This window comes from Typopeltis vanoorti, chromosome 7, assembly GCF_054136105.1.
Source record: "Typopeltis vanoorti isolate ZY-2024b chromosome 7, IOZ_Tvanoo_1.0, whole genome shotgun sequence".
Lineage (NCBI taxonomy): Eukaryota > Metazoa > Arthropoda > Arachnida > Uropygi > Thelyphonidae > Typopeltis > Typopeltis vanoorti.
The window spans coordinates 74017613-74037515 of NC_143555.1; the positions used below are offsets into that span (position 1 = coordinate 74017613).

The following is a 19903-nucleotide window of genomic DNA, read 5'->3' on the forward strand; positions in this document are numbered from 1 at the left end:
ATTGTCTTTAGGTGGTAGATGAATTTTGCTGCCTGGTGCAAGACTGCCATTCTACTTATTAGGTCTTAATGGCTTGAAAAAATTGCATGAAAAAATTCTCTAGAGTTTCTGGACCAGGTAAAAATGAATAAAAAATAATAAAAAAAATTTTTTTTAATCGAAAAAATCCACTCATCCACCCAAAGCACTAATATACCACAGGCTTCCAGCATTTTATGGATGGGAAACACAAAAAGATATAATACTGCTGATCACATTCCCTCTCAGTAACTTATCACAATGTCAAAGAAGTTTTCTCTCTTGCAGAACATCATCCAAGCCACTCCCAACTTCATGTCCTTTGGTACAGCAAAAAATGTCAAGTGGAAAGAACTTCTGGAACTTCTACTCTTCCATTCCATGGTCAAATTACTGTTTCTGCTCTAATGATCCAAACATCTGATCTGAGCAAGCGACAGAAATTATCTTCGCCAAAATGAAGACATTCATTCTCATTACACCCAAAATTCCTATACACTTTCCAGGCCAAGGTTCAACAAAAAGTTTAATCAAAGCAGTTGAAAAAAAAACTAGGCTTACTGCAGGTGACTTGCATCAAGAATACCAGCTGTATACTCAGAATGTGCTGAAGCATGCAAAACAACATGAACAAATCCAAATCTGACACTGGAAGGATCAATAGCAGAAAACTGCTATCCATTTTCCAACATAATGTAAAAATAAAAATCAATAGCTTATTTCACCACTACCAAGAAGACTACCAGTTCAATCAGTAATAACCACAAGTATGGAATCCATCAATCTAGATTTACCTCCCAGCCTACATCACACACTGCTGTATACATGCCATGGAAGGTTTGGAGAAACATGCTGTCATCCAGATGGTACCACTGTTACAGCACCTAAAAATGAAGCTGTCCTCCTGGCATTGCTCTTCTCCTCCAGTTCCTTCATAGATGACCAAGGCAAAATGCCTCCTACTGTATAAGAAACTAAACATCATATGCCTCCTGTGGTATTTTTGTTAAAAAGATACTAAACAACTTAGACAATAAAAATATTTTTTTCCAGTTCTAATGGCAACTCTATAATTGTATCCAAATGGTGTGTCCCAGAGCAAACATCTGTCCTATACTGTCTCTACAATCTTCCATACTCAGCTGGTACTTATCCTAATAAGTGGAAGCAAGCAATCTTTGTTTGTTCACACATGGATATAGGATTAAACTAAATTTATTAGTCTAACCAAGTGAAAAATAAACTTTCAACATCTTTCTCTAAATCCAGAGTAATTTATTAAAAAGGTGGCACACCTTTTGGCAACTCCTATAGGTAGACATGACCTTGCTATTGCTTCTGCCTGGTATCTCCACTTCTGGGCCTGGCTCCCACTGAAGAGACCTCGATAAAGGTCGAAACTAGTCTGGGTAGTGGCCCTTCCCTTAATGCATAACATTATACATATCCGCAAGGAGAAGTGTTTTGCATTATGGGAGATTCTGAGATAGGAATGATGTTAGCTTGGTCCACCTTTGCTACGAGTTGCCCGGTATTGTACTACCTTACTCCAGTCCTGAAGATATTTTCAGGCGCAAACTTTGTTTGCTCACACTTGGATAAAGGATTAAACTAAATTTATTGAAGCAAGCAATCCTTTATCTAACCTGCTAAAAAATCCTCTCCAAAATAATGTAGAAAGTTATCAACAGTTGATTTCTCCACTACTCTTAGTTGGGGTTGAAATACCCCAACCAAGAGGCCAATACCCCTACCAGTTAGTCAACAACCACCAGTATGGAGTCCATAAATCTAGATTCACCTCTTAACCTACATCCCCCCCCCACCAATGGAGATGTCTCATGGATGGTTTGGAGAAACGTACTGCTGTCACTCTTGTCATTTCCAGAGCATTTGACATTGTTTGGTATTCAAGTCTGTTCAGTAAATGGCCATTCTTTGGTCCATCTGTCATCCTATTAAACTGGATGACAGATGAACCAAATGGTAGCAATCTACCTCTGGTTGTTTGCTACATATCATAGTGGATTGCTCCCTCTCTTTGAGCTCCGACAACAATGCAGGAGTGTCTGGGGCTCTGATCTATCATCTGTCCTCTTTCTTCTATACATAAATGGCTTAGTCCTCTTAATCACCACTAATCCTACCCAGAGCTTTAATGATGACAGTGCAATATATATTCATCCCATACATTTAACAACCATGCAAGTGCTCAGGCATCCCAAGCTTCAACATCATATGCAACTAGTGTCTTAAAACTACTCTCCATACCACTGTTCAGTGGGGAAGGATAAACCTGGTCATCTTCAAGGCTAACAAAATGCAGCCTAGCCTTTTCGCTCACTACAAGGATCTCAAGCCCACCTACTCTTAGCCTCAGTAAGACACAAATTACCATATTGCATAGAATTTCACTCCTTGGAGTGACATTTCCCTCCAGGCTCTCTTTCTCTCTCAGCATAAACACATCACATTCATAGCTTCCTCAGCCTCTAAAAAAACTAGGCACTCTTTTCTATGGATGCTACTTTTTTTCCTATTACCTATCCTACTAACTATGCAAATCGCAAATCTCCCATTTCCGAATACTGTTCATATTTTGGCGAACTTATACCTCTCTTTAAAATTCTTAATGTTGTTCAGAGGAGAATGATCCAACAGATATATCACCTCTCCCTTTCTAATTTATAGGGTGTTCCAAACTGAAATACCCCTATTCAGAGCTGGAGAGAGAGAGAACCAGTAGATGAAATATCCTCCAACTTGATGGTTGCCCTAACCAGATCATGGGAAAGAGATTTTGACAATAAAAAATTAGTTCCCATGTGGAGGACACCTGTAACCCCCCCCCATCAGGTGCATTGGCAGGTGGCAGATCAGGGAATTCTCATCATAGTTTACTATAAAGGGTAAGAGGAAAATAAAATACCTCCCAAAGACCAACAGCATAGCATTTTTCTCATAGGCCAGTCTGGGGGGGGGGGGGCCTTGAAGGTGGCAGCCCCACCACCAGATTCAGGATGCTGAAGACTAATTCCATATACAAATCTTAAAACTCCATACATTAAAAGAAACATCAAAGAGATAGCTGAACTTCCTAAACGGTTAATGACAAAGCGAGGAAAACGGTACATGAGATACGGAACATGAAACGTTAAAAGTTTACAGGGTAAAGAAAATGAATTAATAGATGAATTTAAAAAATTGAGCAAAGAGCAAAATGGAGAAAATAGCAAAGCTAATAATAATGGCAAATATCTGCTGGATTTCTGCTCAGGACATGGGCTGGTTATTACTAACACAATGTTCCAACATAAAAATGTGCACAAATTCACATGGAGAGAAGAGGCAAGGAATAAGAAAAGTCTCATTGACTATGTTATTGTTGATAGTGATGTTTTCTCCCTGGAGCAGGACACTAGAGTGTACAAAGGATTTGAAGTTAGAAGTGACCATCATTTAGTCTTGAGCAGGATAAAATTGAATTTCATATTGAAAAGAAGAACATATAAGAAAGTTTTAAAGCAAATAAAAGTTGAGCAGCTCTCAGATGTAAACTGTAAACTAAAATACACAAACATTATTCAAGAGAAAATGAAAGAGTTTGAGAACAGGAACCAAACACTGGAGATTCAGTGCAAGCCCTGAAGAAAACATTGATTGATTCAGTCAGAGAGGCATGTAGTGAGGTTGTCTGCAAGGATAGAAAAATCAGAACTCCATGGAGGCAATGAAGGAAAAGAGGAAAGCATATCAAAAGTTCCTGGGAAATAAGATATCAAATGGCATATCATAGAAAATAAATATCAAGAAGGTGCCAAAATATTCTGGAGGCTGTTGAAAAAGCTCAGAAATGGAGGAAAGAGTGCTGTAAAGGGAATTAGAGATGACAAAGACGACATGAAGACTGGTGAAAAAGATATCCTTGATATATGGAGTAATTACTTCAAAAAATTGCTAAACGAAACAATCGGTGAAAGCACATTAATAAAAAAACAACAGGCATGCAATCAGGAATACATATCCATACCTGAAATAGGAAAAGCCATCAAAAGTCTGAAATGTGGAAAGGCAGCTGGAGTAGATGATATTCGACCAAAAATGCTCAAGTATGGAGATATAAAAGTCTTGTAGTGGCTGCACTGCGTAGTTCAGAAGGCCTAGAAAGAAGGATGAATTCCAGATGACTGGAGTAAAGCTCTCATAGTACCCATATATAAAAAGGGAAATAAAACTGAATGTGAGAATTACAGAGGCATTTCTCTACTGAGTGTTCTATAAGATTTATGCAAGTATACTTGAGAAATGGTTAAGAAGGATTGTAGAAAGGAAGCTTGGTGAAGAAACAAGCTGGATTCAAGCCAAATAGAGGCTGTCAGGATCAGATTTTCACTTTACGACAAATAGTTGAGAAATCATCGGAATATAACAAAGATCTGTACTTAAGTCTTGTAGATCTGGAAAAGGCATATGAGAAGGTGCCAAGAGAGAAACTATTCAAAATGCTATAGTTGTATGGTGTCAATGGGACATTATATCAAGCAATACTTAGTCTTTATTTCAGTTGTAAGTCAGCAGTTAGCATTGAAGGAAGTACATGAAGATGGTTCAATGTTAAATCTGGTGTTAGACAAGGATGTACATTATCCCCTCTTATTCATTATCTATATGGATCACATTATGAAGGAAAGTGGTATTAAACCTGATATCCAAATTAGAAATGTTAATCTCAGCTCTTTGCTTTATGTGGATAATGTTATACTTCATCCCCATAAATTGTTGTAAGTGCTGCATATGGATCAAATGATAATGGCTAATAAAGAAATAAAAGATGAATTGTTCAAGCTCTTACAAAAAAACAATTGAAGAAGTTCAAGGGCATATTATGCTGCTAGGAGACCTTAACGGCCAGGATAGGGAATCAAATGGATGAGGAAACAAAACAAGTGTTGGGAGTACAAGGAGAAATAATCCAGAATAATAATGGAGAAAGAATAATTAATCTTTGCCTCAAATAATTTAGTAATAGCAAATACTATGTTCACGCATAAAGAAATCCACAAGTTTACCAGAAAAGAACCCAGCAGAAAGAAAAATCTATAATTGGCTATGCCATCATAAGCAGATTCTACTGGAAGTACACAAAAAATGCAAGAGTCTATAGAGGTCCTGAAATAGGTAGTGACCACTACCAATTAGTACTGGAAATGATCCATAAAATAAAAACTGAAAAATGTAGAAAAAGTAGTAAGGAAACAAATGTTAAGATAAAGAAAGAAGAAACTGAATATAAAGTTGAATATGAAGCCACTGAGTATAAAAGTAAAATAGAAGAGAAGATGAAAGAAGGAGAAAAAGAGATTTATGAAGACCAAGATGTAGAAAGCCTATTTCACAGGTTCAAAACACTTCTAGAAACAAGTAAAGAAATTTGTGGTGTATCAATAAACAATATACAGAAGAAACATAAAACACCCTTTTAGACAAATATCAGAGAAAACATTGGAATATGGAAAAGAACTACATGCATGTTTTATAGATTTTGAAAAGGCCTGTGATCAAGTTCATATACATTTAATATGGCAAACATTAAAGAAAAACAAGGTACAAGATAATTTAATAGCAGCCATACAAAGTCCTCATAAAAGCAATAAAAATTATATAAGAACCTGTAATAATAGATCAAAGGAATTTTAAATAAATGTAGGAGTGAAGCAAAGCTGTATCCTAAGCCCTCTTCTTTTCATTATAGTAATGGATGAAATTTTAAAGACATGCCAAACAAAAACAAAAAAAAAGTTTCACCTAGGATACAGGAAACTGAAAGAAACCAGGATTTCACAAATGACTTTTGCAGATGACAGAGTGATTCCAGCAAATATGAGGCGTGGCTATTAAATAAAGAGACTGGTTACAAAAATGTTTATTATTACAATTGTACAACTTAATTGTTTTCCCCGTCAACATACTCCCCTCCTCTATCTATACACCGTTGCATACGAATTTTCCATTGTTGGAAGCAGTGCTGTAAGTCATCAGGTGTTATCTGCTTCAGTAGTGCTGCCGTTTCTCCTTTACCTCATCCACTGATTGAAAATGGGTGCTCTTCAATGCGGATTTCAACTTTGGAAAAAAAGATAAAAGTCGCATGGAGCTAAGTCTGGTAAGTAAGGTGGACGACCCAACACTGGGCCATCTGCTTCACAGACAGTGCACTGTGGGCTGGAGAATAAAACAGGGTATGAGTCAAATGGATGTGTAATCTTATTAAGCAAGAAATTCGTAAGAAAAGAATGATGTGGAAGAGAGTACCATGTGCATAAGGATGATGTCTGTTATGAAAATTATAAGCAGCAGGCCAGAAGAGCCTCAAGTGTTGTATAGAAAGCTAAGTCTGAGAATTGAAAAAAAAAAAAAAAACTGGCTGTGCAAGCTAAAGACAACCTCAAGGAATTCTATAAATATGCTACAAGTAAAAGAAAGAATGAACATGAAAGAATAACTCTACTGAATGCAGATGGTGTGAGAGTGTTAGATGCAGAAGAGGTTTTTCACCTAATGAGCATCCATTTTGATAGAAGCAATCAACCTGGTGTATGCAACATGAGTTCACTGCTATCGCTTCACTGAATGATGAAACTCAGGTGTATGAAGAGGAGGTATTAGAGCTGTTGTACAAACTGAATAAGAATTCAGCAATTGGGTCTGATATCTGGGATATCAGCACATCTGCTAAAAGAGTGTTCATCTGAGCTGGCTATTCCTTTGGCAGGCTATATAATTGAGCCTCAGAACAGGGAAGATTCCACAGGAGTGGAAATATGGTAATTCCATTGCACAAGGATCGTGCAAAGATCACTGTATCCAGCTATCAACCAATTAGTATCTTGGGTGTGATGATTTTGAAAAAGTTGGTTAGGGCTCTTATTCAGAAATGGGTTGACAGAGAATCTCTACTTTAAAATGAACAGCATGGGTTTACTAAAGGAAGGTCATGTTTTAGCAACTTGCTCACATTTTATAATAATGTTACCACTGAGTTAGACAAGGGAAATGGATACACTATGGTACTTTTTTGATTTCGCTAAGGCTTTTGAGAGAATACAGCATGGAAAACTCTTGTATAAATTTTATTTTATGGAGAATGTGGGTTTTTGATTATAAAATATTAAAGTGGATAAGACGATGGCTGACTGACAGATATCCAGAAGTGGTATATGGGGGATGTGAGTCTGCAAAATTTAAGGTAGCCAATGGTGTATAACAAAAGGATCAGCTTTTGATTTTTTTTTTAATTTGATTATTTATGCTGCAATGACATCAAAGGTCATACTGCACCAGGACACAGGTCTCAGCAGTACATATTGTAACTGGTTAGTATGACAATCACAAACATCCATGTCCTTGGATGTTTGTGATTCAAACCTGCAGCCTCTTGTCTGGAAAGCGAATATGCTAACCACTTGGCCAACCAGGCTGACAATCCGTTTTTGGTACAGATTGAATAACAGTGGACCAAGAAGAACTGATTGTCGGCTAAGATAAAGAGGTAATTTTGCCTCTTTACAAGGCCTTGATAAGACCTCACTTGGACTAATTGTACACAGGTCTGGTCTTCTGGTTTCTGTTGTAATTCTGATGCAGTGGAGACAGTGCAAAGGAGAGTGTTAAAAATGATATTAGGATTGTGGAATACTGATGATAAAGAAAAGAGAGATCGAAAATTTGTAGACTGCAGACCTGGAAAAAGAGGGGATGATATGATTGAGACTTACATAGTGTTCATGTACTTCTGAAAGTGATAGAGGATTTCAGTTGATGGAATTTTTTATTTTATGGAGAGTGGGGAAAGACAAGAAGACATTCCTTGAAAGCTGAGAATGAATGCTGCTAAGAAGTGGGTGCGATCTAGATTTTTCTCTCATAGAATGGTGTGTGATTAGAATGGATTGTCATGGGATGTGTGTGAATGAATTTAAGCACAAGTATACGTTCCAAGACCCCTCGGTGGATACCTGAAACTACGGATAGTACAACCCTATATATATATATATATACTATGTTTTTCCTATACATACATACCTATGATAAAGCTTAATTTATAAATTAGGCAGAGTAAGAGATTAACAACAATAACTAATAATAAAATAGAACACTTATAATAATATACTGTAATAAAAGTTATGTGAATGTGAATGGAATCTTAGCAACCTCAGCATATGAGTTTTTTTTTCCTTATAAGTTAAGAACTTTCACCCTTTCATTTAAACACTTTACGACTTCTCTTTGGCATATATGAATTGGCAGCATCACTACTCTTGCACTTTGGGGCCACTATTAAGTAAATAAGGGTTACTAGAACATAAGTATTGCAATTCCACAACAGTCGATTTAATAACTGAGACAGCTATTAAGTGACTAAAGAGCAGGTAGCATATATGGTACAGCATGGATATGCTGGAGAAAGGGATGATTCACGTCCCAGGTGGGATGGCACAAGATTTCATCATGTTACTCAGAACAGCAAGCAATTTAAAACTTATGAATTGTTTCTTTTTGGAATTTTCCATTTCATATTTTCAGACTGGGGTTAACTGCAGGTAACAAAAACTGCAAAAAAGTGAACTCACGGATGGGGGGGGCTACTGTATTCATGTTCTTCATGACTGGCAACAGCAGATCTACCTAACTGACCAAAATAAGACAAGCCACAAAAGCAAAAAATCTGACAGCACCCAGATTGCTGAGTGGAGGAAGTACGTCTTTTGGTGAAGAAAAGGAAGTTGAAATCTTCCTGATAATACATTCCAATATTCCTTTAGCATAAGGAAGAGTAATATGAGAACTTTCTTCCTGAGACACAGAGAATTATATCACTCCTCCAGACTACAGTTAATGTACTAGGAAGAGCGCAATGTAATAACATTGCAGTCCACATTTTTTTTTTACTAGGATGATGATGTGATGTAGCATGGATATACCAGACCTTGTGAAAGAACACCAAACTCCTAAACAAGAGTAGATTCCTTAGGAACATCTATATAAAGAAAGTTTTGAAAAAGTTTTATACTGAAGAAATATGAACAGATTTGATGAACTTTGTCATATATCACCCACATGGGAAACATTGTATCACTCCTCCAATAATTCTTAATTTTGTTATATATATTAATATGAAATAAAGACAGATTTATAATATCTCCTATTTCTAGTAGTTTTATGGAGTGGTATGGATTCTGCTTGGAATATATGAGTGTTGTTAACAATGTTTTTACAATAATATCACATGAACATACTTTTTCTCAACTGTTTTCACAATTCCTGTAAAACCCTGCCTAAGGGTGACACTTCCTATTGGACATTTACACATGCTGAATGTGATAAGAAATAATGTACTTACATGTATCATATAATTTCTGCTTTCTGTTAATAAGGAATGTATCTACAGTTCATGTACTTTGTTAAGACCTTGAGAGGGCCCTGATAAATTTGAGGATGTGAAAAATTACTCACATGGATTTTAAGCTCACTTCCAGAGATCCCATCTACAATAGTCATATATCCACTATCCAGCCAGCAATAAATGTACACAGAAGTGTAACTCCAAAATCACTCCAGACAATACTAGTACTGCAAAAGACCTGAGCCAAGGAGACTTCCAAGCACTGCTGACTCTTACAGTCAAGCTGACTAGCCAAATGATCTCTGCTTTTCTATAGAATTGCCTGTTTTCCCAAATCAGTGCAATGCACATGATGTGTTCACACAGTAGTATTGCCCTTCCCAAATGTCCACAGGTTGTACCATAGGGGAAGTGGAATAAAGAATAAGAGAAAGAGACATCAGCCCTGTCCACAGATCACAGACAAGGAGACTTCCAAGCACTGCTGACCCTTAGTCAAGCTGACTAGCCAAATGATCTTGACTTTTTTATCTGGAATCACCTGTTTTTTTTTCAAATCATTGCAATGCACATGTGTTTACACAGCAGTATTGCCCTTCCCAAATGTCCAAAAGTTGTACCACAGGAGAAGTGGAGTAAAGAATAAGAGAAAGAGACCTCAGTGGCAGGCCCTTCCATGACAAACAGGTGCCCCTCATGGAAGGGCTGGCTGATAGCATCAGAAAGTGATGTACAGAGGTTCTGCTTAAAAGAATGTTGATCAGTGAATCAATGATAATGAGTATTAGTTCAATGATACTAGTACCAGGTTATGCATTTTGGACTATGTACACTGCAGGCACAGTATTATATTGATAGTAATTTGCTCCAAGCAATCAATGATGTGGAGAAGAGAAACAATGCAAACATTAAAGTTTATGGGTCACATTACTAAGATAGTTTATGTCATCACTCTAACTATGATGTTGAAGAGAACACCAACTCACAAGAATAAATAAGTTATAGATACACCACCAATTTTCTGGCAACAGTCAATATTATGAGAAGACCCACATGAGATTCCCTTGAGGAGTTCAATAAGCCACCACAGAAGTTACTTATTTAAGTAAGTAAGAAGTTACTTACTTATTTATTAATTACAGATGCCAAGAAATTATATTCTTGGTTTCATCCTTTCTCCAACAAACGAAGTTTGTGAGTGAAGTATCTTCACGACTGGTCTTCTTGTATATAGAGGCTAATGACTTCACATAAATTGCCTTAGTATCCAATCCAGGTAGTGGCCCTTTCCATAATGCATAGCATTATACACCTAAAGAATGTGAGCTTTGCATTCTGGGATACTAAGGGAATTGATGTGAAGTCATTAGCCTATATATACAAGTAGCTCAATCATGAAGATACTTCACAAAAAACTGTTTGCTGACAAAAAAAAAAAAAAAAAAGGGGGGGGGGGGATTAAACCAAGAATATAATTCCTTGGTATCTTTAATTTATAAGTTGAACTAAGTGAAAAAAACTTACTCAATTACTTGGCTACATCTGCAAGTGCTGGTAGTGGATTCCTTGATTTTGAGTGATTCTCAAGCTTATTTTTTCTTACATTTAACAAGCTATAGTTTCTAAGCAAGGTCCATTTCACAGTGGTGGTGGTGGCATCAAGGTAATGTTGAAACAACTTGATCCTGGTGTTTGTTTTTTTTTTGTCCAGAAAAATTATGAAAAATGGTAAGATTACTGAGCATGATTGAGTGATATCAGGATTGTTTCAACAAGTGTTGGGATGGAAATGTTAGATGAAGAGGCTAAATTATTCCATAAAGAATGAGGAGAAGAATGGGACTCTATATATACACCCTCTGTCCAAAAAGAAACCGAAGTTTTCGAAAATAGAAGAAACTAGTGACACCACTTGTTGTATCTTTTTGTTGTCAAAAGCAGCAACCTTCATTAGTGTTGTGTCAACTGTTTATGACATTTGTTTCATTAGAAGCACAGTTATAGTGCCAAGAGTGACAGTGTGTTTTGACAAACGGTCGGAAAATAAGTTTTCCGAAGCCCAAGTACACCACTGCACATCTGTAGGTTTACTGGAAGAGTGCAAAATTCTTCTCAATAAACAATTTTACAATCTTCAATTTTGAAGAAACTCTGGCCAAGTGGATGAACACCGAAGAAGAAGAAATACCTACTGTTCCTATTGTTTCTATACAGATTCTGAAATTATGGATACTGTTCTGAATCCTGATATAAACAATAAAAGTGATGAAGACGATAGTAATTAAAGTGAAATAAATGCAATGAAAGCTTGCCATTGACAAGTTAATTAAGTTGAAGGGCTAGAGCAACATGCCTTTGGGACAGAATAAATTACAGAAGGAAAGATCAAAACGCATTAAACAACTTCACTTGGATGAAGTGTGTGTTCAGAGCAGCAAACCAACATCAAATAATTCTGTTATTTCAAATTCAAGTACTGCAGATGCTTTGCCTGCAACATCACAGATCCATGATGAAACAGCTACGAAGCAGATAGCAATCCTGATAGTCCTCAATCTCCATACCTTTCTCTACAATCCCATTAAAATTCTAAATTTTGCCACTTTGGAAGCTGTATTATTGCAACACTCTTTGTTAAGTACAGCAATTAATAAACTTGTTTTGATTTATACTGTACTGAAAAATCTGCATCAGTTCTACTTGTGCTACTGTATGAATTTCATTAAATCATTTAATTCACATTTAATTTGCATTCAATACCTGTTTAATTAATAATCCTGTTTCACTGATACTAAAACTTTACTGTAGTATTTTACTACAATATTTCATTTAATTGCTTAATTCACATTTAGTATTTGCTTAAGTTTCTAGCAATCCATCACACTTTAGAGACATGGGAAAGGTGTAATTAGCAGGTCAGAAGTGTATTGATGAATTGTGTGACCTCTGTTGGTTCGGCAAAGCAGCTAATCTGGAACAAGAGTGCTGCAAAATTGTTGGCACCTGTATTTACTCATAAGAACAAATGAGTAAGTTATTCTCCCACTTTACAAAGCATTGATAATTTCATCTGGACTACTGCTATGCTTGGATGTGTAAGACTTAGCTGGGCCCTATGAAGATGAGGAACCAGAAAAATGATTTGGCATTTTTCTGGTTCCCCAAATTTCATAGATCATGTAATACATGACCTATGGACAGATCATAGACATATGGTCTTTCAAGTGAGCTATATTCTGTGTAAAGGAGATATGACGATAGAAATATTCAAGTTGGTGAGGCATTCTTATAATATAGATACAAGGGAAGATTCTGCAGTTCAATCAAGTGGAAGATGAGAATTTTGGCTCACAGTTGGAAGTGTCGGTTAGGAAGCATGTGCAATTCAGGTTCTCTTCATGGATATAGTGAGTTAATAGAAAAATTAAACATTAATAGTAAATGTTTGCTGTAATGTTTGTTTAATGTATAAAATCTGATAGTTGCATTGATATTCTATCATTAATGGCAGTATTCACTTCACACAAAATCAAAAGACAAATTCCTCTTCTTACATAAATAAAATAATTACAAATATCTGCATTTGATCCTTTGAACAAATCTGTTCTAATGGCATTTTTTTTTTTCAATTCTCTGCACTTCTAACTCTTAATCTTTGATAATTTGAACACATTTCTGCCAAGCCCACAAAATTGCCAACTTGGATTCACATGTATTGTGACAATTATTATTAGTATTAAATGTGAAAGGGTGGATGAGATGATTGTGATGGTAGGAATAAATGACTTGACAGGTAATGTAAATTGGGCAGCGAGAGATATGAGATTCTTGCTTGAGGTTGTGCGAAAGAAGACACAGAGAGGAAAGATAGTGTGTGTGTTGCCTAGGTATGATAGTGAAGAACTGAGCAGAAGAGCAGTAATATTGAATAATATAATAGCCAGAATGTGTCAGAAGAGAGGATTGGAAAATGTGGATGCTTGGAGGGTGTTTGAGGATAGAGAGGAATTGTATGCGAGAGACCGCTTGCATTTGAATGAGGATGGACGTAGGCATCTGGAGGGATTGCGGTTCTGAACAAGTCGGTACGTCCCGGGGTGGATGGTAGCAGGGGTGGCCTCTTGTGGGAATGGGTACTTGGGAGAAAGGGGGGGGTGACATCAGGTAACGCTGAGCCCAGTAGAGTCTAGAGGGGATAATGCTGGGTATAGAAACAATGACATTTTTATGCTTTACACCAATGCTAGGAGTATCCAGAATAAAGGAGAGGAATTGATGGCGGTGATAGCATCAGCCTGGCCAAAGATTATTGGGATCACTGAGACTTGGTTGACAGAAGAGGATATAATAATAGGAATAGAAGTAGCAGGGTTAAAGCATTTTTCAGCAGGATAGGAAGGGAAAGCGTGGTGGTGGAGTACTGCTTATGATGTGATGACTTATGTCCTCTAAGAGTGGAGGCTTTGGAAGGCAGTGACACTAAGGATTTTGAAAGCATATGGTGTGAGGTAGAGGTGGGCAGAACAGGATATTTAGCAGGGTGTTGCTACAGACCAAGAAGCACAGAGGGTGGGGACCAGGAGATGTTTAGATAGTTAAGTTTGGCAAGTGCAAGAAGAATGATTGTTATGAGAGATTTTAACTATAGCAGTATAAATTGGGCAGAGGAAGATGCATGTAGCAATAAGGGAATGGAATTTCTAGAATTCTTGAGGGACAAATATCTTAGGCAACATGTAATAGAGAGAACAAGAGGTTCAAGGGTTTTGGATTTGGTCATAGCATCAGAAGAGCTAATAATTGATAATAAGTGAGATGACATCTCTCCCACCAGTTGGATGGCGGTGGGAGACCAAGTCAAAACCATGTGGTTTTGACTTGGAAAATGAATAGACATGCAGGAGTATCAAAAAGACGGGAATATATGTGGAATTATAAGGTAGGCAATTACAATAGTCTTACACATCAACTTGGGGAAGTTTCATGGAGGGAGGAATTGGAAGGCCGGGATATCATTAGTTCTTGGGAAATTGTGAAGGAATATTTGTTAGCAGCAACAGTAAGCTGTATCCCCCAAACGAAGAAGAGGACACAATTTGTTGTAAAATGGATGACAAACAATATTAAACAGGAGCTGCACGTGAAAAAGAGGCTATGGAAGAGATATAAGGAGACAGGTGAAGAGGAGATGCATGAAGAATATAAGACACAGGCCAGGAGAGTGACTAGTATGGTAAGGAAGGTGAAACTGGAATATAAGAAGAGATTGACCCTAAGATCCAACTAGGGAATTTTTTTTAACTATGTGGCCAGTAGGAGGAGAAATGATTGTGGAAGAATGACATTGTGGGATTAAAAATGGGAATAGAGTGACTGATGCAGAGGATATAGAATTGTTCAATAAACACTTTATTGGTGTATTTCATTCTAGAGGAGTAAATTTTAATACTAGAGGGACAGGGCAGGTTTGAGATTTAGAGGTGCAGGAGGAGAGCATGTTCCAAATACTGAGTACTCTGGATGTCAGTAAAGCTGTGGGATTGGATGGTATTTCACCACGAGTTTTGAGAGAATGTGCTAAGGAACTGACAGCTCCTTTGACCTGGATTTTCAATGAAAGTCTGGCTACAGGTATTGTGGCATTGCATAAGGGCAGTAGCAGACTGGAAGTGTCTAATTATAGGCTAGTTTGTGTGTCATCAGTAGTTGTTAAGATCGTGGAGAAATTAGTTAGGGATGGTATACAACATTGGGCAGATGAGGGTAATGTTATCTGTGAGAATCAACATGGATTTGTGAGGGGGCGCTCTTGTTTTAGTAATATGCTAGCCTTTTATAATAAAGTTACAAGAGCAGTAGATGAGGGAAAGGCATATACTGCCATTTTCTTGGATTTAGTGAAGGCATTTGACAGGGTGCCACATGATAAGCTGATATTTAAGTTGCATCACATGGGTTTGGATGTCAGGTTGGTCAACTGGATTCAGGATTGGCTGTCCCACAGGTATCAGAGAGTTGTGTATGGTGGGGCAGTTTCAAGGAGGCAGAGGGTTACAAGTGAGGTCCCACAGAACTCAGTACTGGGACCTATATTGTTTAACTTTTATATCAATGACATTGTCAGTGGATTGCAGGAGGATGTTCAGTTGTATGCAGATGATGTGAAGCTGGGAAGGGTTATTAGTAATAGTGCAGATATGGTAGTCATGCAAGAGGATTTGAATAAGCTACACATATGGGCAAATGAAAGGGGGCATCAGTTTAATGCAGCAAAATGTAAGGTCTTGAGGTTTGGGACACGTCGATGGGGTGCTGCATACTCTATTGGAGGAGATATACTGGAGAAAGTAAGGGAGACAAGAGATCTGGGGTTGATGATTGATAGAAACCTGAAATTCAAAGGACATATTCCAAAGGTGGTGAAGGTAACACAAAGGATTGCTGCAATAATGAGAAGGATGCTGACCTGCAGAGATAAAAGAGTTATCATTCCGTTGTATAAGACCCTGATCAGACCATACTTAGACTATTGTTCTCAGATTTGGTCCCCAGGATTTGAAGAGGATAAATTAACTGTGGAAAGGGTACAGAGGCGGATAACAAAGACAGTTTCGGGACTGTACAATGTTAGTTATGAAGATTGGCTGAGGGAATGTTGAACTGCAGAGTTTGGTGATAGAAGAAGGAGAGGTGATATGATTGAGACTTTTAAACTGTTGAGAGGTGGTTACAGGGTTGACACTGGGGAGTTCTTTCACTTGGTTGAACAGCAGGAAGGAGTGATGACAAGGGGCCATCCCTGGAAGTTACAAAAGGAAACTGTGAGCAAGAGGGTGAGGAGTGGTTTCTTTGCATGGAGGGTGGTTGAACCATGGAATGCATTGCCTGATAGAGTGGTGAGAGCAAGATCGGTCAATGAGTTTAAGGAGTGGTATGACAGACTTTGTGTTTCCTAGGAAGGACCTCCCGCGATGAGTCTTTTGACTCTTTGGAAGACTAAATAATAATAATACTAATAATAAATGGGCAACTTCACAGAATCTGCAGATTCCATGAACATTATGCCAATCACTATTCAATATTTGCTCAATATCTAGCATATTTTGCTTTGTACTCCACAGTCAAGGCACCTAAAAAAGATTGGCAACCTAATGCACTACAAGCAAAAAATTTAGTTCTCAGAGCCTTGTTAACCACACTCTTGCTCATTTATCCATCCATCATCATCTCACATATGATGCATCATAAGTATCTTGTTAAGGATTGACAGCAAGCAGAAAGAATTTAGTTCTCAGACAACTTTGAAGCAACATAGAATCAGGTCTGGTGAATCTAGAACAGCTCATGAAGTTTTCTTTGTTCTGATGAATGGAAACACCTAGCTTTTATATCAAAGATAACAGGAAGCTGTTCATTCCTCGTATATAGAAATATGACTTCTCCATTACTTCCATCCCTAGTATCACCACCTCTAGGTCTGGCTCCCACTGATGAGACCTCAATAAAGGTCGAAACCGGTCTGGGTAGTGACCTCCCCCCTTCCCTTAATGCATAGCATTATACATGTCCACAAGGAGATGTGCTTTGCATTATGGGATACTAAGGCAAGTGATGAGAAGTTATACCACCTTTGCCATGTGTTGTCCCAGTCTGAGCAAACTTTGTTTGCTTATACTTGGATAAAGGATTAAACCAAATATATAACTGTTCATTCCTCCTTTCATACTTTACATTCATATTCCCCATATTGCCTATTGGATTCAATCTAAATTCAGATCTTTCCTAGCTTTCTTTTCCCTTATATTCCTCCCTAGAAATGTCTAATTATAATATCTCCAAAGTTTTCTCTGTACTGTTATACCTTCTGTCCACCATTCATCCTTTGTGTAACATTTCTGCTTTTCGCAAGATGCTTATGAATGATCACCTACCTTCCAATCTGCTGGTAATTCATTTTCCAAAATGAATTAAATTAATATTCTAATGAGCAATAGCACCAAAAATTAGACTTTAAAGAGATGGGGAGAATAACATTTCCATTTAGCATATGCTTAGATATATATCTCATCTCATCTCATCTTCTTTATACCCTCTTTTACCTTGCGGTGTTGAGGAGATATATATCTAAGTGAATAATTTTGATGCACTGCATAACTTCTAGTAATGTTGAATTATACAAATGGGACCAATCTGAACTTTACTGAATGTATCCTTTTAGTGTAAACAGATTCAAACTGAAGCTGTCTAAGATTACTAGTTCTTGGATGTGATAATAGCAACTTACACAGAAAAAGAGAATGCTATTAATCTAATCACTTCAAAGGATTTATACTTTTTTTTTTTTTTGAAAATGTAAGAACAAAGAATTCAAAAATTCATGACTACAAAAAAATTTTCAAAATATTTCATGGAAAAATATGATTTATACATATTTACCTCTTGTAAACTATTTTCACTTTTCTTTGTGGATAAGTTAAGATGTCGTTCAAGTGACTGACAAAACTTTGTAGTTTCTTTCTCAAATTTTTTTTTACCTTCCTAGGAGGGGTGGGAAAAACTGCATATTAAAAAATTGGCCAATTCCACAATAATAAGCAATATAATGCACTTAAATACCATAGTGCATAACTATCATATTACTGCTCAAGAATTTCTTCATTCATGGCATGTTATATTAGCAGTTAGAAATATAATTTAGATTAAAAATTTAGGAGTAACACAAGAAAAACAACAAAAAATAGTAAAGTGAGCTGCATATTTCAAAGAGGTGCATTTCCCCCAACTTTTCTGCATATGCCAACTGTTAACAGTGGTTACATACAACAACATAAAACTGAGCTAACGTATTGTATCATAGCTAATCAGAACAACAGTTACTCTCAATTTGATTGTTAACAGTACAAAACAGTCTCAAAAAACTGGAAAAAGATCCATGTCACCAATTTCATTTAATAATAATGAAGTTAACATAAAGCATAGGCTAAACTGTCCAATAATATCAAAATAAATTTGGATGATAAATTTTAGTTAGGATCTTGAACACAAATGTTCAAGGAATCTGGCTAGAGTGGTGATATGATAACTGCTCATTGCAATGAAATTAAGAAAAAAAAAATCTAAAGGAATAATGTGTATAGTGGTAAGAATCACTGAGTTGGCTTTGTAAGCCAAGATGATACTGTCTGTGCTCTCCAACATGTAATCCACAAGTTTGAATATGCATACTCCTCCCTACAAGCCTAGAGATCTTGACGAATGTCTTTAGGTGAAGGATGAATTTCATAGCCTAATTAGATTGTTTCAGTTTCACTGGTGCAAGAACAACACTGCAACATGATAAAGGCTACAACATTACTCACGATAATGATAATAATAATTATTACCAGAAACCTCCAGTGAGTGAGGAACTCAAAAGGAGTCCATGACTATAAATAGCTAAATTAAGTAAACATAATTAAGCTGAACAATGTAGCATTTAGATAAAAATATAAATGCATTTACGATCAGATGCAAGTATACTATTTAATTCTCAGTAGAAATGTAAAAACTTCATGCACTCTAAGTCCAATAGAATCTTCTTGAATATATACACCACAGCTACAGCAAGGGTAAATTGTGCTGTCAATTAAAGTGATGGCACTCCACCAGATGAGACACACATGGCAAGATGAATGTTATAGTGATTACACATAGGTGGGACAGCTTTTTGAGACAGCTAATAAATGCAAAATCAGCTCATCAGTGGCAGTCATCATGGCAGATAGCAACTACAAATATAATACATAAGATATTGAGCCTGAAATTAAGCACTAATATTGTGTAATATATTTATAGTTACTCTCTGTTATGACTGGCAACTACTGGTAGGAGTTGTATCACGAAGAATTCATTTCTACCAGTTGTATCCCTTAAGTGGTGGATAAGGGAAACCATAAAAGGATTGCTTCAAATAAAGAATATGAAAAGCCGTGGACTATAGGAATCAATAGTTATTTCACTCATGTAAAAAGGGCCTCTGTGCTACCCCCCCCACCACTTCATTGACCGACTTCCCGTCAAAATATAATATGATTGTGTCATATATTGAATGTCATGCCGCATTGACTGTCACTTAAGAATAATCAAAGCCACATTCAGGGATTAGGTAGAGAGGTCCCATTCAAGATGTACAATAATGTCTTCAATACGTGTCAGTGTTATTACAGTGAATGGGAGATACAGAAAACACAGGAATAACCTCAGAGGTAAACTTTACATAGGCACATATAAAATTCTCTTGGGAATTACAGAAATCAGATGAAATGTGAAAGGTCCTATTGAAAGGGAAGATGGTAAAGCTAGAGCTAGTTTATTTGGGGGGAGATTCAATGGACCACAAGGTAGCTGTGGTACTGAGGAGAGGTCAGGCAAGATCCCATCTATGTTATAAGTACATGAATGACAGGATGCTATTTATTTGGCTTAAGCCTCATTCTATCAATG

General features: G+C 36.9%; 1 protein-coding gene across 2 annotated transcripts in view; it reads right to left on the reverse strand.

Annotated features, from left to right (window-relative positions):
- The window catches only part of Graf (GTPase regulator associated with FAK), a 573290-nt gene that overhangs the window by 430954 nt on the left and 122433 nt on the right, over window positions 1-19903 (reverse strand). For both annotated transcript variants that reach the window (XM_090395958.1, XM_090395957.1), the window contains one exon: window positions 17858-17959. In XM_090395958.1, the coding sequence (XP_090252084.1) occupies window positions 17858-17959 (102 nt within the window). The remainder of the gene's footprint in view (window positions 1-17857; window positions 17960-19903) is intronic.